Source organism: Paraphaeosphaeria sporulosa (genome assembly GCF_001642045.1).
Source record: "Paraphaeosphaeria sporulosa strain AP3s5-JAC2a unplaced genomic scaffold CC84scaffold_2, whole genome shotgun sequence".
Lineage (NCBI taxonomy): Eukaryota > Fungi > Ascomycota > Dothideomycetes > Pleosporales > Didymosphaeriaceae > Paraphaeosphaeria > Paraphaeosphaeria sporulosa.
In genome coordinates, this window is record NW_017253361.1 from 3,533,842 (window position 1) to 3,551,421 (window position 17,580).

General features: G+C 54.2%; 5 protein-coding genes across 5 annotated transcripts; 2 read left to right on the plus strand and 3 right to left on the minus strand.

Annotated features, from left to right (window-relative positions):
* The first annotated feature begins 4,117 nt into the window (after positions 1–4,117).
* On the plus strand, positions 4,118–5,822 carry CC84DRAFT_1161447 (t-SNARE). Its single transcript, XM_018177743.1, has 2 exons — positions 4,118–5,479; positions 5,510–5,822. The coding sequence occupies exons 1-2, from the start codon at positions 4,477–4,479 to the stop codon at positions 5,614–5,616; spliced, it is 1,110 nt and encodes a 369-aa protein (XP_018040879.1). The 5' UTR covers positions 4,118–4,476; the 3' UTR covers positions 5,617–5,822.
* Positions 5,823–7,075: 1,253 nt separating this feature from the next.
* CC84DRAFT_1112899 (uncharacterized protein) lies at positions 7,076–9,105 on the plus strand (the record flags this gene model as incomplete). Its single annotated transcript, XM_018175334.2, has 3 exons — positions 7,076–7,848; positions 7,901–8,468; positions 8,518–9,105. Exons 1-3 carry the CDS (start codon positions 7,298–7,300, stop codon positions 9,103–9,105), a joined length of 1,707 nt encoding a protein of 568 aa, XP_018040880.1. The 5' UTR covers positions 7,076–7,297.
* A 1,494-nt stretch (positions 9,106–10,599) lies between these two features.
* CC84DRAFT_486870 (uncharacterized protein) lies at positions 10,600–12,730 on the minus strand. Its single transcript, XM_018186474.1, has 2 exons — positions 11,978–12,730; positions 10,600–11,931 (listed from the first exon to the last, which is right to left on the minus strand). Exons 1-2 carry the CDS (start codon positions 12,562–12,564, stop codon positions 10,746–10,748), a joined length of 1,773 nt encoding a protein of 590 aa, XP_018040881.1. The 5' UTR covers positions 12,565–12,730; the 3' UTR covers positions 10,600–10,745.
* A 1,435-nt stretch (positions 12,731–14,165) lies between these two features.
* Positions 14,166–16,412, minus strand: CC84DRAFT_486690 (uncharacterized protein). Its single transcript, XM_018186473.1, has 3 exons — positions 15,354–16,412; positions 15,226–15,299; positions 14,166–15,181 (listed from the first exon to the last, which is right to left on the minus strand). Exons 1-3 carry the CDS (start codon positions 16,251–16,253, stop codon positions 14,308–14,310), a joined length of 1,848 nt encoding a protein of 615 aa, XP_018040882.1. The 5' UTR covers positions 16,254–16,412; the 3' UTR covers positions 14,166–14,307.
* Positions 16,413–16,572: 160 nt separating this feature from the next.
* CC84DRAFT_1213833 (uncharacterized protein) lies at positions 16,573–17,025 on the minus strand (the record flags this gene model as incomplete). Its single annotated transcript, XM_018182572.1, has 1 exon — positions 16,573–17,025. One exon carries the CDS (start codon positions 17,023–17,025, stop codon positions 16,573–16,575), a length of 453 nt encoding a protein of 150 aa, XP_018040883.1.
* Positions 17,026–17,580: the final 555 nt, after the last annotated feature.

The following is a 17,580-nucleotide window of genomic DNA, read 5'->3' on the forward strand; positions in this document are numbered from 1 at the left end:
CCGTGGTGTTTTCCGAACAACGATATGGATCCAGTGGGTCTATGGCGCAACGTCCCTGATGTGTTCAAAGTAGGCCGAGGTTGCGGGTATGGCTGCGTGGCAAGGTCGGGGTTTGTGCTCAGAGCTGTGCTCACCCAATCGCCGAGTCCATGATCAGCATGCGCCCAATAGTTACGTGTCTTGTTGTATCCGCTTATCCTCTCCGCTGGAGAACTGATCTGTAAAATTTCTTTAAATCCAAGAGGTTTATCCGAGATGGGAGATGTCGTTGCAATAGGGGAGCTTGCCGTAGGCTCCTGAACGCCATGGAGTGGTGCACTTATAGCCGGATTGACAACCGGGGTTTGTGCGTGATCGTGACTTTGATCATGTGATTCATTCGTATATGCATCTGGACCAGAGGGAAGCAGGTCAGACATTGGTGAGACCTCACGACTGAGACGAGGCGGCAAATCGACTGCTTCAGGGTTTAGAGCAGAGTTTACGACGTGGAGGCCTGGGGCGGGAGATGTTGCACGCTCAGTCTCGGGTGGCGATATGTTGGTAGACGGGCTTGGGACGTCTACGACAGGCGAGCGAGCATTCAGATCGGCGTCACTGACCGGTTCCGGCTTCACAACAGCAACACCGTGGGTTGGGCCAAAGTAAGGCTCCGGGAACTGGCTTATTCCTTGCTCCTCTGCAGCCCTTTCAACTGCAGGTGATGAAATCTTCTCTTCGCTGTCGACCTGGGTTGTAGGTTCAGGAGCTGGGGGGGAAGTCTGTTGAAGTCTGTCAGAGAAGAGGCCCGAACCACCATCCTCCCAACTAAAACGAGTAATGATCGCTGGTTTCGTGGCATCCACTGGTGATTGGGTGAGGGGGTTTGCCGTTATAGAATTGTTGGCGTTGGAGGGCGCTTGTACATCGCGATCGTGACCTTGTTCATGCGATGGCCGTGGAGACGTACGGTCGCCATCTGCCCAGTAACTTTCATACTCGCTGGGAAACAGCGAACTTTCACGATTCACAGGCGCAGTTCCAACATGTAGTGAAGCTGGGTTCTGCTCTGGTGTGGATCCTGTCATCGTTTGCTGTGGGCTCAAGCTAGCGACAATCTCTTTTCGCAGCCTGTCGCTCTCTTGGTCGTCGACAGCATCGTCCGTGCTCAACTGGGGCAACATGATGGGTCTTTCGGGGAGCACGCTAGATGTAGTGGCTGAACGCGCTTCCGGGCTCTTCTCCTTCAGGGGCGGCGGAGGCGGCAGTTCCTCCGACTCAGGGGTATCCTTCGCAGGTGGTGTTGGCGGTATTGAGGAGGACGACTCTTCACGAAACAAGTGAAGGGGCCGTGGTAGTATACCGCCGAAATTCTGAATCGAGGGAGCATTTGCATCCGATTTGGAGGGCTCCACTGACGCGACCAAATGTTTTGCCGTGGTCGGCGTCAGGTCAGCTTCTTCGAGGGGTGATTTCAAGCTGCTGTTCGTAGCGGGAAGATTATCCGTGCTGAGTTCCTTGCTTGGAGTTTCTGCACTTGTAGCATAGGACTCCCACTGCCCAGGTAGTTTGGGTCGAAAGCTTGCCTCACGCTCAGCCAGGGGTCTTGTGGCAAGATTGTCCCTGGATGGACTGGCAGACTTTGTTGGAGAACTTGGGCGTGAATTGTCTTGGCTTCTCTCCCAAGACTGTAAGCTCGTGCGGGATGCATTGGATTGTGTAGAGCCACGTCGTGACTGAGACACATCGCCGAATTTGCCAGCCAATTCCTGCACCCGACCCTTGCTTGGAGATTCTGAGCGTGAACGTGGAAACGCTTCTGCAACGGAGGTGGAAGCTTGATGGGACTCGAGGAAAGCGTCTTGGGACTCCTTCTCGGCCGCGCTAAGCCCCGCATGTACTTCAATCGGACTCGTCTTCATTGCTGCTGCAATGTCTGCTTCGCGCGTGGTGGCATCAGTTGGTGAAGACACCTTCATGTCATCGGACGGCTGGCTTAAAGACGAGATCTCAGCAGTCTCTGGCTCCGGAAAATGAGCCTGAGGTGTGATCGCAGGGGATCGCGCCGGGCTTCCTGTCGCGTTGGGCGTGGTCAAATCGCTACTATTAGAAACATTTCGCGAGTGGCCGGGTGAAGCTTTACGGGGGATCTGGTGTGTGCTACCAAGCAGTGCTGCAGATGTTGGCCGGGAGACCGGAGTGCCGCTTTCACTAGCTTCCTCAGCGATCACGGGTGTAGTACCGTCACCACCCGCAAGATTCCTGGCCTTGACAGCTGAAGCAGCCGAGCTGGGAACTCGACTCATAATCGGGCTGATCCCGGACGTGCTGTCAGTATTGCTTCTGGAGACCCCGGAATCCGACTTGGAAATGGGGGTCGGCGGTACAGAGCGCTGATCGTCAGCACGTGTGAACGCATTGTCTACTACAGAGCGCAGGTCGCTGTTAAACGTGGACGCGCCTTCCTCTACCGGCGGTAGTGCCGGCTGCTGAGCAATAGCGGAGTTCTGGCCGGGCGCGGTTTCCACACGTGGGCGTTGCTCGTCGAGAGATGCACGCTCCCTTTCCTTTTCCTCCTCGTACCTTTTGTATATGTCTGCGGGCCTAATAAAGGGAAGAGGCTTCCCTGGATTACTCGGAGCGCGATCACGAGGGGATGTAGCGACCGGTGAGTCTGTCTGGCCTATGCTGCTCTTGCGCGGAGGATACCGAGTGCTAGGCGAGCCAGATGTACTACCAGGAGGTGGCGACATGCGCGTCTGGAGAGGAGGAGGCATCGCGGATGGACTAAAGTCTCGTCGGTGCTCTGGCGTGTCGCTAGTATCGGATTGGGCACCGCTCGCTTGCCTCAGTGCCGGATGTACATATTGCGTCGGCGGGGGTTGCTGCGGTTGATGCGCATGTTGTTCATAGAAGCCCGGCAGTGGTTGGCCTGTAGACGCGGAGAAGGCTCGCTGTTCCTCGCCAGCTTCGAATGAGTTCCTGTAAACGGATCAGTGAGGCGGCCGACTACCGAGCTTTCGCAGCATCATACCTTCGCCCCAGCTGCGGTTGTCCTTGGCGCTGTGGATCTGTGAAGCTCCTGCCAGGCTGCTCCAGCCCCTGGCCGTATGCTTGCGCTTGCGGTGCGGCATATTGGGCTGATGCAGGCGGCGGGTCTGGCTCTGACGCGCCATATTCGTCGTACTCGTCATACTCTCCCCAGTCGTCACCATCGTATGCGTTCTTCTTTGCCTCGACCCATTTCTTTGTCTTCATGCGATTAACATTAGTCTTAAACGACACGGGCTGGGCGGGGAGCGGGTTTTGAGGTCGGCGGTCGCTGGGGGCTGTTAGCATACAGGCTACTTCGCAACACAATCGTGACCTTGGTAGGGTATGGCTGAATGCGAGTTGACACCAAACTACTCGAGAGTTGTACTCGTTACACTGCCCAAGTATGCCTGTGCACTCGTGCGCTCCTTCCAGGAGAAATCATCCTTTTGAAGGCACAAGTCGGATGCAGGAAGAGTTCTGAAGCGCGCAGCAAGCGCTTCAACCCGTGGCCACATGGAACTAAACAACTTACAGAGGCGACCTGGACGCGTCCGCCTGGAAGCGATAAGGCCCAGACATGGCGTCTGTTATTACGATGCAGGATCACCGCGCAGAGCTACGCCAGCAGCATGGCCTGCGAACTCCAGCTCCCAGATTGCGAGATGACGTATGGCAGGCGGTCGCAGACGGCTCAGGACGGCGCAAACGGGTGCCACTGGGAAGCGACGGTATTACTATGAGGAAAGAGGAAGTGGGTGTTGCGACTGCCAAGTTGGATGAGGTAACGAGGGTGAAGGGTGATACTCGGGCGCAGCGGGGACGTGAGGCGACAGGGGATGACGAGGGGTTCGGGCTGCCACGAGGAGGCAAGTAGCAGATTGCGGAATTGCGCGCGACGCAAGAACACACGAACTGGCCAAAGGAGAGTCTGCCTCTTGTATGTAGAAGCGTGAAGCAGACAACAGCAACAAGGCGCAATTTGCCTGAGCTGCCAACTCGTACGGCGCGGCAGGCTAGGGCCCCAGCGCCAATGCTCGTCACGGACTAGCCACTGCACCTGCATTCGAAGAGAACCGCGCCCGGGGATCGCTGCAATCCATCTCTTACTCCACAACCACACTTACACGCCCGACCAGCCGCACATACTCCACGACCAGCCACGCGTACTTGCCACAGTGCCCGCGCCCGTCATAGACCGAGCCCTTGGGACCCGCGATACTCGTAGCAGATTGCAGGTGCAACGACCCGTGGCTTTGTGAACACGCAGCGTCGTCGATTGCAGACAACGGAAAGCAACACACCTACATCCCCGCTCTCCTGCCGACTATCCGCGATATATACGATACCCGGGGGCTAAGTGAAAACATCCGACTACACCAGCAGAGGCACTCCGTTCCTGCGTAGGGGTGACGCCGCCTCGCCTTCGCCTCCTTTGCCGCTTTTGCGCTCTTATAAATCACAATGGCCGTCTCCATACAAGACCGCACGGACGAGTTCCGCTCGATCCTCGCGCAGGCGCAACGAAAACAGGCACAGTCAAAAACGGGGGCGCAGCGGCAGTCTCTCCTGACTGCTCAGCAGAAAGCGGAAGCAAATGGCACGTCGGCACAGCGCAAGCACTCCGAGTTCCAGCGTAGTGCTCGCGATGTTGCCCGCGCCATCTCGGGCACCATGGCAAAACTAGAGCGCCTCTCTCAACTAGCAAGACGCAAGACACTGTTCGACGACCGGCCCGTGGAGATTGATGAATTGACTTTCGTCATCAAACAAGACATGGCACAGCTGTCACGGCAGATCCAGGACCTCCAGGCTCTCACAAGCAAACAACATCCGAAGGCGAAACCTGGTGCCGACCAGGAGGGCGAACATAATCATCAGGTGGTCGTTATGCTCAAAGACAAACTTCAAAACGTGGGCGGAAGCTTCAAGGATGTGCTTGAAGTTCGGACCAAGAACATGCAGGCGTCGCGATCGCGGACGGAACAGTTCCTCTCCACAGCTGCGTCACATTCGCAGACGAGCCTTGATCCCAGTAGAACAGACTCGCCGCTTTACCAAACACCACAGCGAGGGAGATCACCAGGTGGCTACCGGAATACGAACGCTGCACAACAGGATCTTCTGTCGCTTGATCCTTCGGGATCATCAGCGCTGACTCGCGGTGGCCCTCAATCGGATGCCCAGCTCATGCTGATGGAAGAAGCGCAAGCGCCGAACCAGTATATTCAGCAACGTGGACATGCGATAGAGTCCATCGAAAGCACAATATCCGAACTTGGAAGCATATTCGGCCAATTGGCGCAGATGGTGTCCGAACAGGGAGAGCAGATCCAGCGCATTGACGCCAACACCGAAGACGTTGTAGACAACGTTGAGGGTGCACAGCGCGAGTTGATGAAGTACTGGAACCGTGTGCAGGGCAACAGATGGCTTGTCGCCAAGATGTTTGGTGTTTTGATGATATGTACGTTCACACATGACCTTAGATGCGGAGCAAAGCTAATAGAGTGCAGTCTTCCTATTGTGGGTTCTTATTGCCGGGTAGACGCTTGCATTCTCCTTTCTTTCTGGTCGTATCAGTCATTTGGTGTACGGCGTTAGGCAAGAGGGATGTCATCGGCAACACTGGCCTTTCTCATACATCGTCCTGGCTTGGGGGCAAGCCAGGCAGTTGCGTATATTCAGTTGTACTATCTTCTTGTTTGTTTGCATGTATCAAATCCTACGCGCGAGGCCTCAGAGCCGAGCACTTATCCGATTTAATAGACGCTTTCCCTCCGTACGGCTACGCGCACGGTGAGCTCCACTCTGATGCTTGCAAACTGGTTACACGAGATTTCAAATGCGGTCGCGAGCCGCTTTGGGAAGGCGAGGGCCGCCCCTTGGCTGCATTGCGTCTGTAGTACTGTACGACATACCGGAAGAAGCATCGAGTTCGCTAAACGTGGGCCTGGGCTCTTCACGGACATGGTCTTGCGTGCAGGTTCGCGCGCCTGCAGGAGAGCGTTGGCAGGGAACAGACCGCCTTCGCTTTGTCACCTGTCGCATGCAGCAACCTGCTCGACGACCTTTTCAGGTACATGGCCAAGAACGATATCCATGATCCCATCCGAAGCCAGAGCAGGTTGAGGGGTGCCGGCTGATCCATCCAACGAAGAGCGAGTAGCCCTTGGGTGCGCTATTGGGCCACGTCTTTCCATGGCACTATCACAAGAGGTACCATTGGATGCGGGAGTACACAGCACAGCACATCTCGATGTAGAATTTATATCGATGTCTCGGCTGCAGGTCGGGGGCGCTGTCGGACCAACCCCGCGGACCGCCCCTCCTTACGTCGAATATCTTGCCGCGCAAAGCCGTGCTGCGAGCTGAATAAGAGGGACATGCTCGACGACATCAAGCACCGGGCGATGTTTCTTGTTCAAACGGACGTCTGACATACAGCACCGCATCAAGACTGGTCCTTGTCGACGGTCGTTTGGCGTAGAGCAGCCGAGCTCTAGCGGCAGCGGGAGCTTGTGCCCAAGCGGCTGGGCCCATGGCAGCTTTTGCGTGACCTCATTTCATCTCCGGGCGCCCCTCTGATCATTTCCATGGCTGCTGGTTCACGACTCAGGGGCGGGCGTCGGTGTGTGTTTTCTGGCTACGGCGGACTTGCGCGGCCGTCTTTGTGCGCGCCAGGGCGAGTCTGTCCGAGAGCGTCTGGGGTCTCCAGAAGAGGGATGCTTACGCACGGCAGAGCGGTGAGGGCGCTGCTGGCTCCACACGGTTGTGGTGTCTGGGTTGACAGTTGCGCCGGCGCGCGCCTAGTGCAGATGCATCACAGAGGATGCAGGTCACGAGCAGCCGTTGACAGGCCCCTTCGACGGTCGTCTGCGCGCGACCACGGTCAGGCTGCGGGTAGTGCGCTGTGGCGGGCGCGTACAGAGAGCGTTGGCAGGCATGAACCATCGATGGCGCGGCAGCCGGCGCCGGCGGTGGCACGGTGCACATCATCATTGCGAGTCTACATATCATGGCCAGTCTATCTGGAGGGCAGCCGCGGATGCGCCCTGGTCGCTTGCGGAGCCAGGGTCTAGTTGGCCCACCCACTTGCGTCTTCCTACCCTACCCGCCTTCTGATCTCTCGAATCCCACACTTGCAACCCAAAACCAGCTCCAACACTCTCGCCACGGTGCGGTGCGCGGTGGTATCGCCAAATCGCCCACCACTGTACCTCCGCTTGCGCGCGCCTACCCGTCCCGACTTCCCCCCAGCCATTCTTATGCCCGCGAAAGCGCCATGACAGATGCCGACGGCGATGGTTTCGCCGAGCTCACCACTGCGCCAATCTTCGACGACCGCCTCTACTTCACCGAAGCACTCTTGCTCCATGATGGCGAGACCGACGAGCTGGTCGACTCGCAACTCACCCTCGCTGCAAAGGAAAGCGGCATCGAGGACCCGGATCTCTTCCTAATCCCACGCCCCGCCGTGCTCGACATATCGACCGCGCTATCCACCATGTCACTGCAGAGTGAACAGAGGAGCTCCGTTTCTGTGCATTCCCGTGAAACCCAGTCAACCGCCTTCACTTCGCTTCCGTCCCGCAGCTCTCGAGACAAGTCGCCCATGTCGCGCATGCCTCCCCCGCTAGTCCGGGCCTCATTCTCGGTAGACAGGAACGATGCCATTCCAGAAAGTCCGCGATCGTCTGTGCGGCATAGACACTCCACCTCTGGTTTCTCAGCCTCTCGGTCACTCCATTCCAGTGCTTCTTCGGCACAAGGGCAGAGCGCCAGAAAGCAAAAGCGCGCATCAGCATTGTTCTCCATGTTCAGGAAAGAGCCAAGGTTTGTTGAATGCTATAAATCATTTTGAGTCTGTGTCTCACTACCCGCGCAGCGCCTGTCCCTCTAGGTCTCACAATGGTCATCACTTCAAGCCGCAAAGTCCCAAGCTCGAATGCGGTCACTCACTTTCCAAGTATGCGATCCGGGTCCACGTACAAGAAGCTTTGGAGAGAAAAGATGGTGCTGCACCAGCCTGTTGTGGCCAGCTAATACCCCGCGAAGTGCTGTCAATTGTTTTGACCAGTGCAGAAATCGACCTTGTAACTGACAACAATCTGCCATCGCCCAAGGCAGCGTCACTACGAGACTCTGGATACAGCGAGAATGGTATATCCAATGTTGACCTTTCTAATGCGCTATACACGGACGTACTCGTGAGCGAACCATCAACCGTATCAGCAACGCCGACCTATGAGCCAAGCGAGATGGATGAAGCCCGGCTTAGCTCCGCGCTCGAAAGTGAGACATTCCAGAACTTGCTAGCGGAACAAAAAGAACAGTTTCGACGGGTCTCGGTATTCGAGTCAAACCAACGCGCGGCTCTGTCAGCCAATCACCAACGTCGCCTGAAGCGCCTCACGGCGCAGCTGGAGACGTCGAAGATTGAAAAAGCAAAACAGGTGCGTCATGTCGTTTCCAATCTGGTGTGCAAGTACTGACCTATCACAGCATATTCAACAGCTCGAACGGCTGGACGAGTTCCAACTCATGATGGAGCATGATCTTCGCAATGCACAAGCGATGGAGACGCAGAACGTTGCAACGGCTCTCAAGTACATCGAGGGTTACTGCTCGGGACCAAACCCTGCGTATGAGGGTGTGGTGTACGTAGTGACGGAGGATGACCGAATGAAGTTGGAGCGCCAGCGCGTCACCCAGGACAAGCTACCTGCAAAGCATGAAAGCGCTATTAATGTGTTGAGAGCTAAGCAAGAAAGGGACACGAGACTGAGGATCCAGAAGCAGGAGTTGGAGCTTGAGCAACTGCATGCCGACTATGAGAAAGAGAAGAGTGCGCAAGAATTGCAGTACGGCAAAGACTTGAGCCATCTGGATCTCACCATTCAGACGAGGAGGAGCAAGATAATGCGCCAGTGGGATCTAAAATTCGAAGTATGGAGGAGGAACTGGGAGAAAGAAAACGAATCCAAGCTCTATGGTACACTACCGCACGGAAACTGGCCAGAACCAACAGACACGAACATTCACATCGACCCTTCGAGCTCTCTCGCGATATACATACAGAGCATCGCTTGACGAATTATCATACCTTGCGCATGACCACTATCAGTGACGATACCACGGCCAGGCATGCCTCCATTTAATACAACTCGGCGATCACCACTCAGCTCAACTTTTCCAATCTTGCTAGCGAACATCTTTACTCCAAGCATAGAATGGCGTTTATCGGGTCGGCGGCTCGGCTGTCCACATTTCTACCGTCTCGCATCCATACAGCACAGCACCGCATGATCGATACCAATACCCGCAAGCAAGCAAGCAAGCAAGCAGTCTTTCTCGTGCGCACACACGTTTCCTATTTTATATACCCCGACCTGCGTGTCGACCCTGTTTGCTGTTTTAGGAAGGGAGGAAGCGAGAAAGAGGGATATCAAGGCGGGAGCTTGAATATAGAGGTCCTCTGGAGCGACTGGATAGCTCACAGTAATAGGGAGTGCAGTAGATACACATATAATGAACACTGCGAAGCATCGCACACATTCACTACCTGATTGCCTTTGCTGCCCTTCCCCTCCTACCTCGTCGAGACTGACCCGCCTTTCCGCAACCGTCCATGCTCCACATCCCGCCAGATCCGACTCCGCGATCATCTATATGCAACCCACGGTACGCAACTAGCACTACACACGTCTGACGCACCCTTCCCCTCTCGCGCCAACGCCAGCACCAGCACCAGCACCAACACCAACGCCAGCGCCAGCCCGAACCGCCCGCACCGCTCCGCTCCCGGCGGATCCTGCCGTCTTCTCCTCGCTCCTTCAATCGCAGTTAAGCCGCGCTACCTCTTGCGAAGAGAACTTGCAGTAAAGAGTCACTAGAAGATGACGTTTGTCCTGCCCACCTCTGTACGAGGATCGTGGGCCGGGATGATGAAAGACCACGTGACACCGCGCAACCGCGTCTCGCGTGGGCGGGTCGCGGACCCTGGACGCGCGAGCGTTGGACACGAACACGAAGCAGGGGGTAGGAGGATTTGCGTTGCGTTTCAGGTCCGCCGATCGCAATCGCGCGTGCCGAATGATGTGCAACGGCGCCAAGAAGCGGGTTGGGGGATTTGACTCGAGATTCCACCGAACAGATGGCGTGCAGTCACCCCGTTCAGAAGAGCGGTGATCACAATCTCACTGATACTTGAACATCGCGGCAGGCAGCAGAAAAGAAGAGTACGAAGTACAAAGGTATATATCTACTGTTCTGACATGCCAACCCCTCTCACAAAAAGCCTCCACACAAGAATCGACTTCCTCCCCTCTTGGGCATGCTCGCGCCACCATTGCAGGGCCGCAGGACGCATTATACGCGCAGCGCAATCGTGACTGGTCCAGGTCCAGGTCCACCTGTGCGGCGCCCTCTAGACCAGCCATGTGAAGGCATCAACTCGAAACAGAAGGGGTATGCGCATACTCGGATACAAGGAGAAGTGATGCAAAGTAGTTCCAACCAAAGAAAAATTCTGTCCCAGTCTTGCCGATGACATACAAGAAGAAGTATAGGGGGTATGAGGTATATCAAGTAAAGGAACAACGTACACATGAAAGATTTTCGGAAGCGGTGGTGACATCGTGCGGTAAGAGAGTGCGGGTGCACTCCCTCGTCTCGGCAATGTTATTGTTTGGTCGGCGCCGTACCTCCAAACGTGTTAGGGGGAAACGTGACTAGTAAGGTGTGCTGCGGTGTTGGCGGACTTCTCGGCCGGCGCTGACTGCACGACCATTCTGTCCAGGTACGGAGAGTTGCTTGCTTGCTAGTCCGTCCGACGTCGTGACTCTGCGCCCAGCGGGTACTTTCTGTAGTCGTTGCGTCCTCCAGCCCTCATACCACTGCTCCTTGCTTGCCTCGCGGAGCTCCGCGCGCCATTCGCTGAAAACGCTTTCCCTCAAGCGGACAAAGTCGCAATGCTCTTCGTTGTATGGATCGGCGAAACCCCACGGAAATTTGCGCCCGATGACTTCAGGCTCGTAAAGATCTGGGGAAATGATACTCAAAGGCAGAAATGGGCCTTCGGGGTCTTCCTTCTCGATCGTGGCAGACATGGTAGACGCTTTCCTGCTGTGATTCTTCCTTGCGCTCGGTGGTGACGTCGGAGGTGACTGTGAGCCAGAGCGGTGCGACGAGGCGTCAGAGCCATCGTCTGAAGATGACTTGTCGATGATCTTGTTAAGAATATCCGAGTCTCCGTCGTCACCTGAGCGAACGTACGCGTCTTCGTCACGTTCGTCAAACTCGCCATCCTCGTCATCCTCGTCCAGGTGGAGCGCCTCAAGCGGATCTAACTTTGCGCGCTTGAGGGTATCCCATACCAGCTTCTTCAGGTGGCGCATGTGCGCGGTAGTGATCGTGTCGGCTTTGCTGATGACGGGAATGACCGTCGTCTTGCCCTTTAGCTCACGGAGTACATTGATATCGAGCGTCTCGCTCAAACCACCAATGACGTTACTGTTGGGCTTCTTCGACTCAGCGATATTAGCGTCAAGACGAGCGGGATCAAGGATGAGGAAAACACAGTGGATGTGAGTGTCCTTGACACCAGGCGCGCGAACGACTTTCTGCTCCTCGCCGAAGGTGTCCTCGAACTTGGACTCCAGGAATGAGGTGATGACTGGGAGCTGGAAGTCGACTATGCTCTTTTCCAAGCCTTCAGAGTCCCACAGAGTAACGCCGACGCGCTCATTGTCTACTTCGGTCTCGAGATACTGCGAGGTGAAGGGCGAATCGGGCGCAACTGCCGAGGGCGGAGGAGAAGGGGTGTGCGGGCGCTTTTTCGCGGGCAAGGCGAGAGCGGTACGGAGGAACTCGATGAAGGAAGATTTGCCGGAGCTCTTGGCGCCGATGACGAGGATGCTGTTCAAGTTAGGCAGAATTCAAGGATATAACTGGTGATGCTCACTTGAAGGGAGTCGGGTCCTTCCTCCTGCGCACGCGACGAGGGCTGTTGACGCCAATGGTACTGACGGCGCTGCTGGCGTAGCTGTAGCGGCCGCGGTGGGTCATGCTCTCGGTGCGCGGGTACGGGTCATAGTCGATGTAGGCCGGCGAGGCGCTGGGCATGGGCGGTGCGGGCACGTTAAAGTTGCTGGACGGCACCATCTTCTGGTCCATCGAGGGCCGGCTGAAGTTGTGGCCGTAGTTGCCCGCTCGGTTGGAGACAATGGCAATGGAATCGGGTCGTGCGTCGTCTCCACCAAAGTGGTCGATCTGGGGTAGCGGCGAGTGGTTGGGCAGGCGCGGAGGAGGCTGTCGCATCGCGGCTTCCCGCTGTCTGCGGAGGGCCTCCTCCTGGGCGAGCGCCTTCTGTTTCTTGCTCATCTTGCCGCCGGACACGCTGCGGCCACGGTTCTCGCTGGAGCTCTTGCGGCGCAGGAAGTTGAAGCTGGTGCGGCGAGGTCCGTTCTGCGCGTCGCCGTTGCTGGGTTGTACAGCGGGTTGTGGGAGCGCGGTGGTGTCGGGAGAGCCTTCCTTGATCGGTGCTGCCATGGCAGGTGGGCGGCGTCGCAATATGAGCGGCCGACGGGTACGCGCGCGTGTAATTAATTACTGTACGGGAAAGGAGGCGTGGGAGGCTGTGTGGCCGGTTGCAGTGGCTTCACCAGCAAGCGGACGGGCGCGATTGCAAGATTGCAGCAAGAGATTGAAGGGGTTGGACGACTGCGGCGATATTGGGCTCGTGAAATTAACAAGTTCGGGGACCGCTACTGCAGGGACAGGCGCCGGTGGATGTGCGGGCGAACGTGAAGCTCCGCAGCTGCTCGTAGGGCTGGGGTTCTGGGGAGTGGAAGCTTGAGTGAATCGATGAGGCGAGTCTACACCGAGGGCTGCCAGAACTCTCTGAAACGAACGATTGAGGAGGCGATCCGCCTGTACTATGGATGCGACGACGCTGCGCGCTTCGTGGCACGAGAAGGCTGGAGAACCTTGGAAGGGACGAAAACAACAGCTCAGGGGCGGGCGCGTTGCAGGGGTGGCACGCCCGCGATTCTCAGCACATCACGAACATTGAGAACCGCCAACGGCTGCGTGCAGTCGACAGTCAACTCGACAGCACTCCCGACCACACGCACTCTGCGCATCCGGGCCAACGCGCATTTCGGTAGCAGTTTGGTCACACTGCCACGCGACTCGCACGCATAGTGATCAGATTACCGAAAGAACAGAACAGATTGCTCTCGAAGGAATGCTACCTCCTGTGTTGCACATGAAGCGACTGTTTCACGTTCTTCGAAGCCATCGGCCAATCACCGTGGATGACTTTTCTCATTGGCCAGTACTTGATAAATCATCTCCGACGCCATGTCTCGCATGTCAAGTGGGCCTCCGCCTAGGATCCACATCATCACGTGATACGGGCGAGAAGCTCAGTCATACGTTGCGAGCACCAGATTTAGGCTCATACTACGAATGTTGCGCATAAGAGAATCCACGGCCAGTCTTTCGCGAGGAAACTAGACGGTTGAAGTTGGGTTCACACATCCGTGGATCGAAGCCATGCGCGTGCGCCTGAGGTGTTGATTGTTCTTGGACATTAGTCGTGAGATTTTGGAGAAAAACACTACTGAACCGTCGCTGACAGCAGTAAGAAGCGCAACATAATCTTTGGAGGCTGGAATTGGAGGCTGGAATGGATAAGGGTAGTCATTCATTGGGGCCGTACTATCCCCAGTGCTCTCCATCGAGCTTCTACGACACGTCTCTTCCCCACCAAAGTATTCGTCTGACAGCGTGTGCTTCGTATGCGCGGACCTTTGAAAGTCGCGAAAGATGTTACTAAATTGTTATTGCGGATGCCGAATCAACTACAACTACATTGAACATGTAGCTCAATGATTCTTGCATCGTTTGAGTACTGTTCTTTACGACTAGTTGGCGACGAATTGCCCAACTAGAACGTCGTTAAATTGAAAATGTCCCAGCGTTACTGATTTGCGATCCGTTACCGAATGGATACAAGCTGCCATGCAAACAACTAACTATATGTTTCAACGTCCACAATCTTGCAGATCTCTTATTCTATCGCGAATTAGTTAAAAGCTACTGCCACACGTGATCACACTATAATTTGCAACTGGAACAAACGTGCAATTGTGTGGATTTACTTGGTATCCTATGTACTATCCTATGTACTATACTCAATTGTACAGCGAAGAGCAAGGGGAAATCTCGGATGTTGCATTGCAACTATCTTACATAGGCCCTCAAACAATATTCCTCTACAGTATCTTCTTAGAATCCTTCACAAGTGTTTTCACGTGTCCTGTCACTTGCATCCTCAGTTCTTTCAGGCAAGTTCTCGCCTGAACTCTCGTACAAGTCTTCGTTCACTTGCGATTCGAGGTCTCCATCTAAATCACTGTCTGTATCCTCGTCCGTATCATAGTTCCATCCAACGCTGATCAGTTTCCTCGAGTACCCCAAGTCTATCAATCGTTCTTCCCATCCAGCTTCTTGTAACCACTCGTTGTTTTCTTCCTGAAGTACTTCATCGACTTTGAAGCCGGCTCTTTCCAGTGCTCGACACCACATATCCCAACAATTGCACCCTCTGGCGTAGACCGAGGGTGTTTTCCCCTTACGATCGCGATGATGTATCGATATCCCGGCTTTGATCAGCAGAACAAGCTTCTCTTCGAGGACTTTTCTTTCAGAAATGGGATCTGGTCGACCATTCCACTCCCAGCGACGTGCGCGAACACGTATCGAAGAGTGTAAGCCATTTTCACCCGTGAGGTCGATCGAACCAATCGTGCTGGGATCCATTCCTAGTTCCAGAAGCCAGCTAATGTTCCTCAGGCTTTCTTGGTATGGACGAGCACAAATATCCAAAGACACCTCTATGATCCTGTCGCCTTGGAGTTCTTGCGTCATACCATTTTGTGAGAAGAAAACTCGCCATTGCTCTTCTGTATTCGGGTCTGGCTCTCCGAATACATGTCTGTGCCAAGCAAAAAAATGTGCCGCATTTGTCCCATCACTCATTGTGAAAGAATTGATACGGCCATCAAGATACGACTGCATGTCTCTATGATGGTCGGTAAAATCCTTGTGAAGCCCGACGCTGACGCTACACCAGATTGCATGCAGGATATCACCATCACCACTGCCTTCTTCAGCTATGACACAGTGCAAATGTGATCCACTTACTTCAACGCCACTTTCCCAATCCCTTGACTGTCAAGATATCTCAATATGTCAGCGCGAACTCCGGAACCTGCATACTAGATAGCACATCAGTCAAGCTGGCAACTTGGTCCTTTAGAAATCGCACTCACAAATAGAGATAGTATTGTACCACTTGCATTGGTGTCATACGGCGTGATTAGGTTTTCTCGAAATGCAGTGTCGATATCCTCCACTAACCCATAAGTGAATAAAATTTCGTGGATTCGCTCATCTTCGACGATTCTGAACAAGTTGAGCTGTATGCAGAGCTCTAGGTCGAGGTTTGGTGTTCTCACGTGTGAGAACCGAATACTCGCCACAACAGGTTGTATCGCAATCCTGGGAATGAATGTGACCTGACTCTCGACAGCATAGCGGTCTTGAGTATCTTCGTTCAAAATTTCAGCAATACTGAAGACCAATCTCCCCATAGACGTTCCGTGCACCCAAAACCTGGAAAATTTCGCCAGATTTACTCTCCCATCTGGTAGTCCTGTTGACAAGAGAGCTTTGCCACCGTCTATGCACGTGGTATATGATATCGAGTCTGCAAGTAAGGACCCGCCCAGTGAATCAGAATAATACCATCGATCCAATGATGTAGCTGTCGACTCCGAATGTTGGGCAGCCGTCTCCTGCAATGCCGAAGAAACAAGGTGATTGAACTCTGACAAAACCATGTTCATCTCCTGCTGCGAAATCCCACGCCTGGCATAAGTATTGTGATTTACAGCCGCCTGTCTAACATGTTCCTTCATTAGTAGGAGTGAAGTCAATGCGGTTTCCCTATCTGCGCCCCTCAGGAGGATTCTACGATTGCTTTCTCTTTTGGTAAGGTGATGAGACGTCGAGAAGTGGATATCTTCCAACTTCTTCATGATCAAACCGGTGTCTCTTCCTATTTGTCTCCGGAGACTATCGTGCTGCTTTTGGCTTACGTGTCGAAATCGTCGTATTTCTCGCTGGGTCTCAGTCGTGGCTTGCTTCTGTTGCATTGCGTGTGAGATCATTATGCTATTCTGAGAGCCTAATTTCGTTTGTTCATTCTCTATTCGTCTGACGGTCGAAATCAATTGACTAGACGTCCGACTGATAGCAGTTTCGGTATTTTTGTGGCTAATTGCAGACCGTCTCCTGGTCAAATTGAGTCAGCGTCTAAAGCATAGCGAACCAACCACGGCAATAGTATGAAGGGCGAGCTTCGTGCAAGTAGCCCGGGTATTGTACCAGAAGAGCAGTCCAAAGCAATCTTTCCTTGAAGAAAAAAGTGGCACTCAAAACAGAAAGTCAATGTTTTTCCAACCTGGACCCAGAAGGCTCAAAAATTTATCATACGCACCCTTCGACAAGAGAGGATACGACTGAGAGTGTAGCCTTGGCGTGCTCTACTTGCTCTGTTGTCTTGCGTATGTCTTTCTCCGCAAGTACATGCCTCACGTTTGCCCAGGTTTTCTTCATTTTGCTATACTTCAGACATCGAACTAGCAGTTTATCCGTTTCGCGACGCAACGACTTGACGGCGATGCCGAATTGCTCGACTGCCGGTCCTAGCTCGGCTCGGTCCTCGGGAGAGGCAGTAGCCTCTATGTCCTGTACGTGCTTTTTCAGAGCTTCGACCAGAGAAGTGTTATTTCTCAAGCTGGTCTTTAGGCCTTCGATGGATGCTGGCGCATCCTCGATGTCGGCGAGGAGCTTGTGGCATTTGAGACAAGCGCGCAGTACGACGTCGGCAACACCTACAACCGCAAACGAACTAGCGACTACCGACAAAGGGTCCGCCATGGTCGAGCGTTAAGGAAAATGTGGTGAGTTAGGCTGAAGAGGTTTAGGCAGTTGAAGTCGTAGCCTTGTTCCCTTGGCGTCATTGCTGACGTGATTACACAGAGACAGGGAACCTGCAGTTACGAGGCTGACTTAGAAGGTGCTGCCTTGTCGAGAAGACAATTCTGTGCAAATCAGACTAATGAACTATACAATTGTGTTCGTCCTTGAACGTCACCAAGCAACGATGTAGATTCTAGCACGGAAGCTGATGTTGTAAGTTTTCCCTTTAATTCATTGAGCCGAAATACAGAAAGTTAGCATTTGTTTATTACTGAGCATCAGAAGAGGGGAATTTACCAAAAAGGTGGAGTTGCAAGGTATACAGAAAATGATAACGTAAAAGTGTTCGATCTAGCTAACAGTTCAAAATGATATGTATTTATGAAAGGGTTCACAAAAAAGCAGGTTACTAACTATTTGAAAGGCTGTGTCTACATAGTCACTGTGAACCTTGTCGATGCCCAGTTGAGTGAGGTGAGGACAATGTTGTGTCGGTAGGTGGGCAGTAACGCG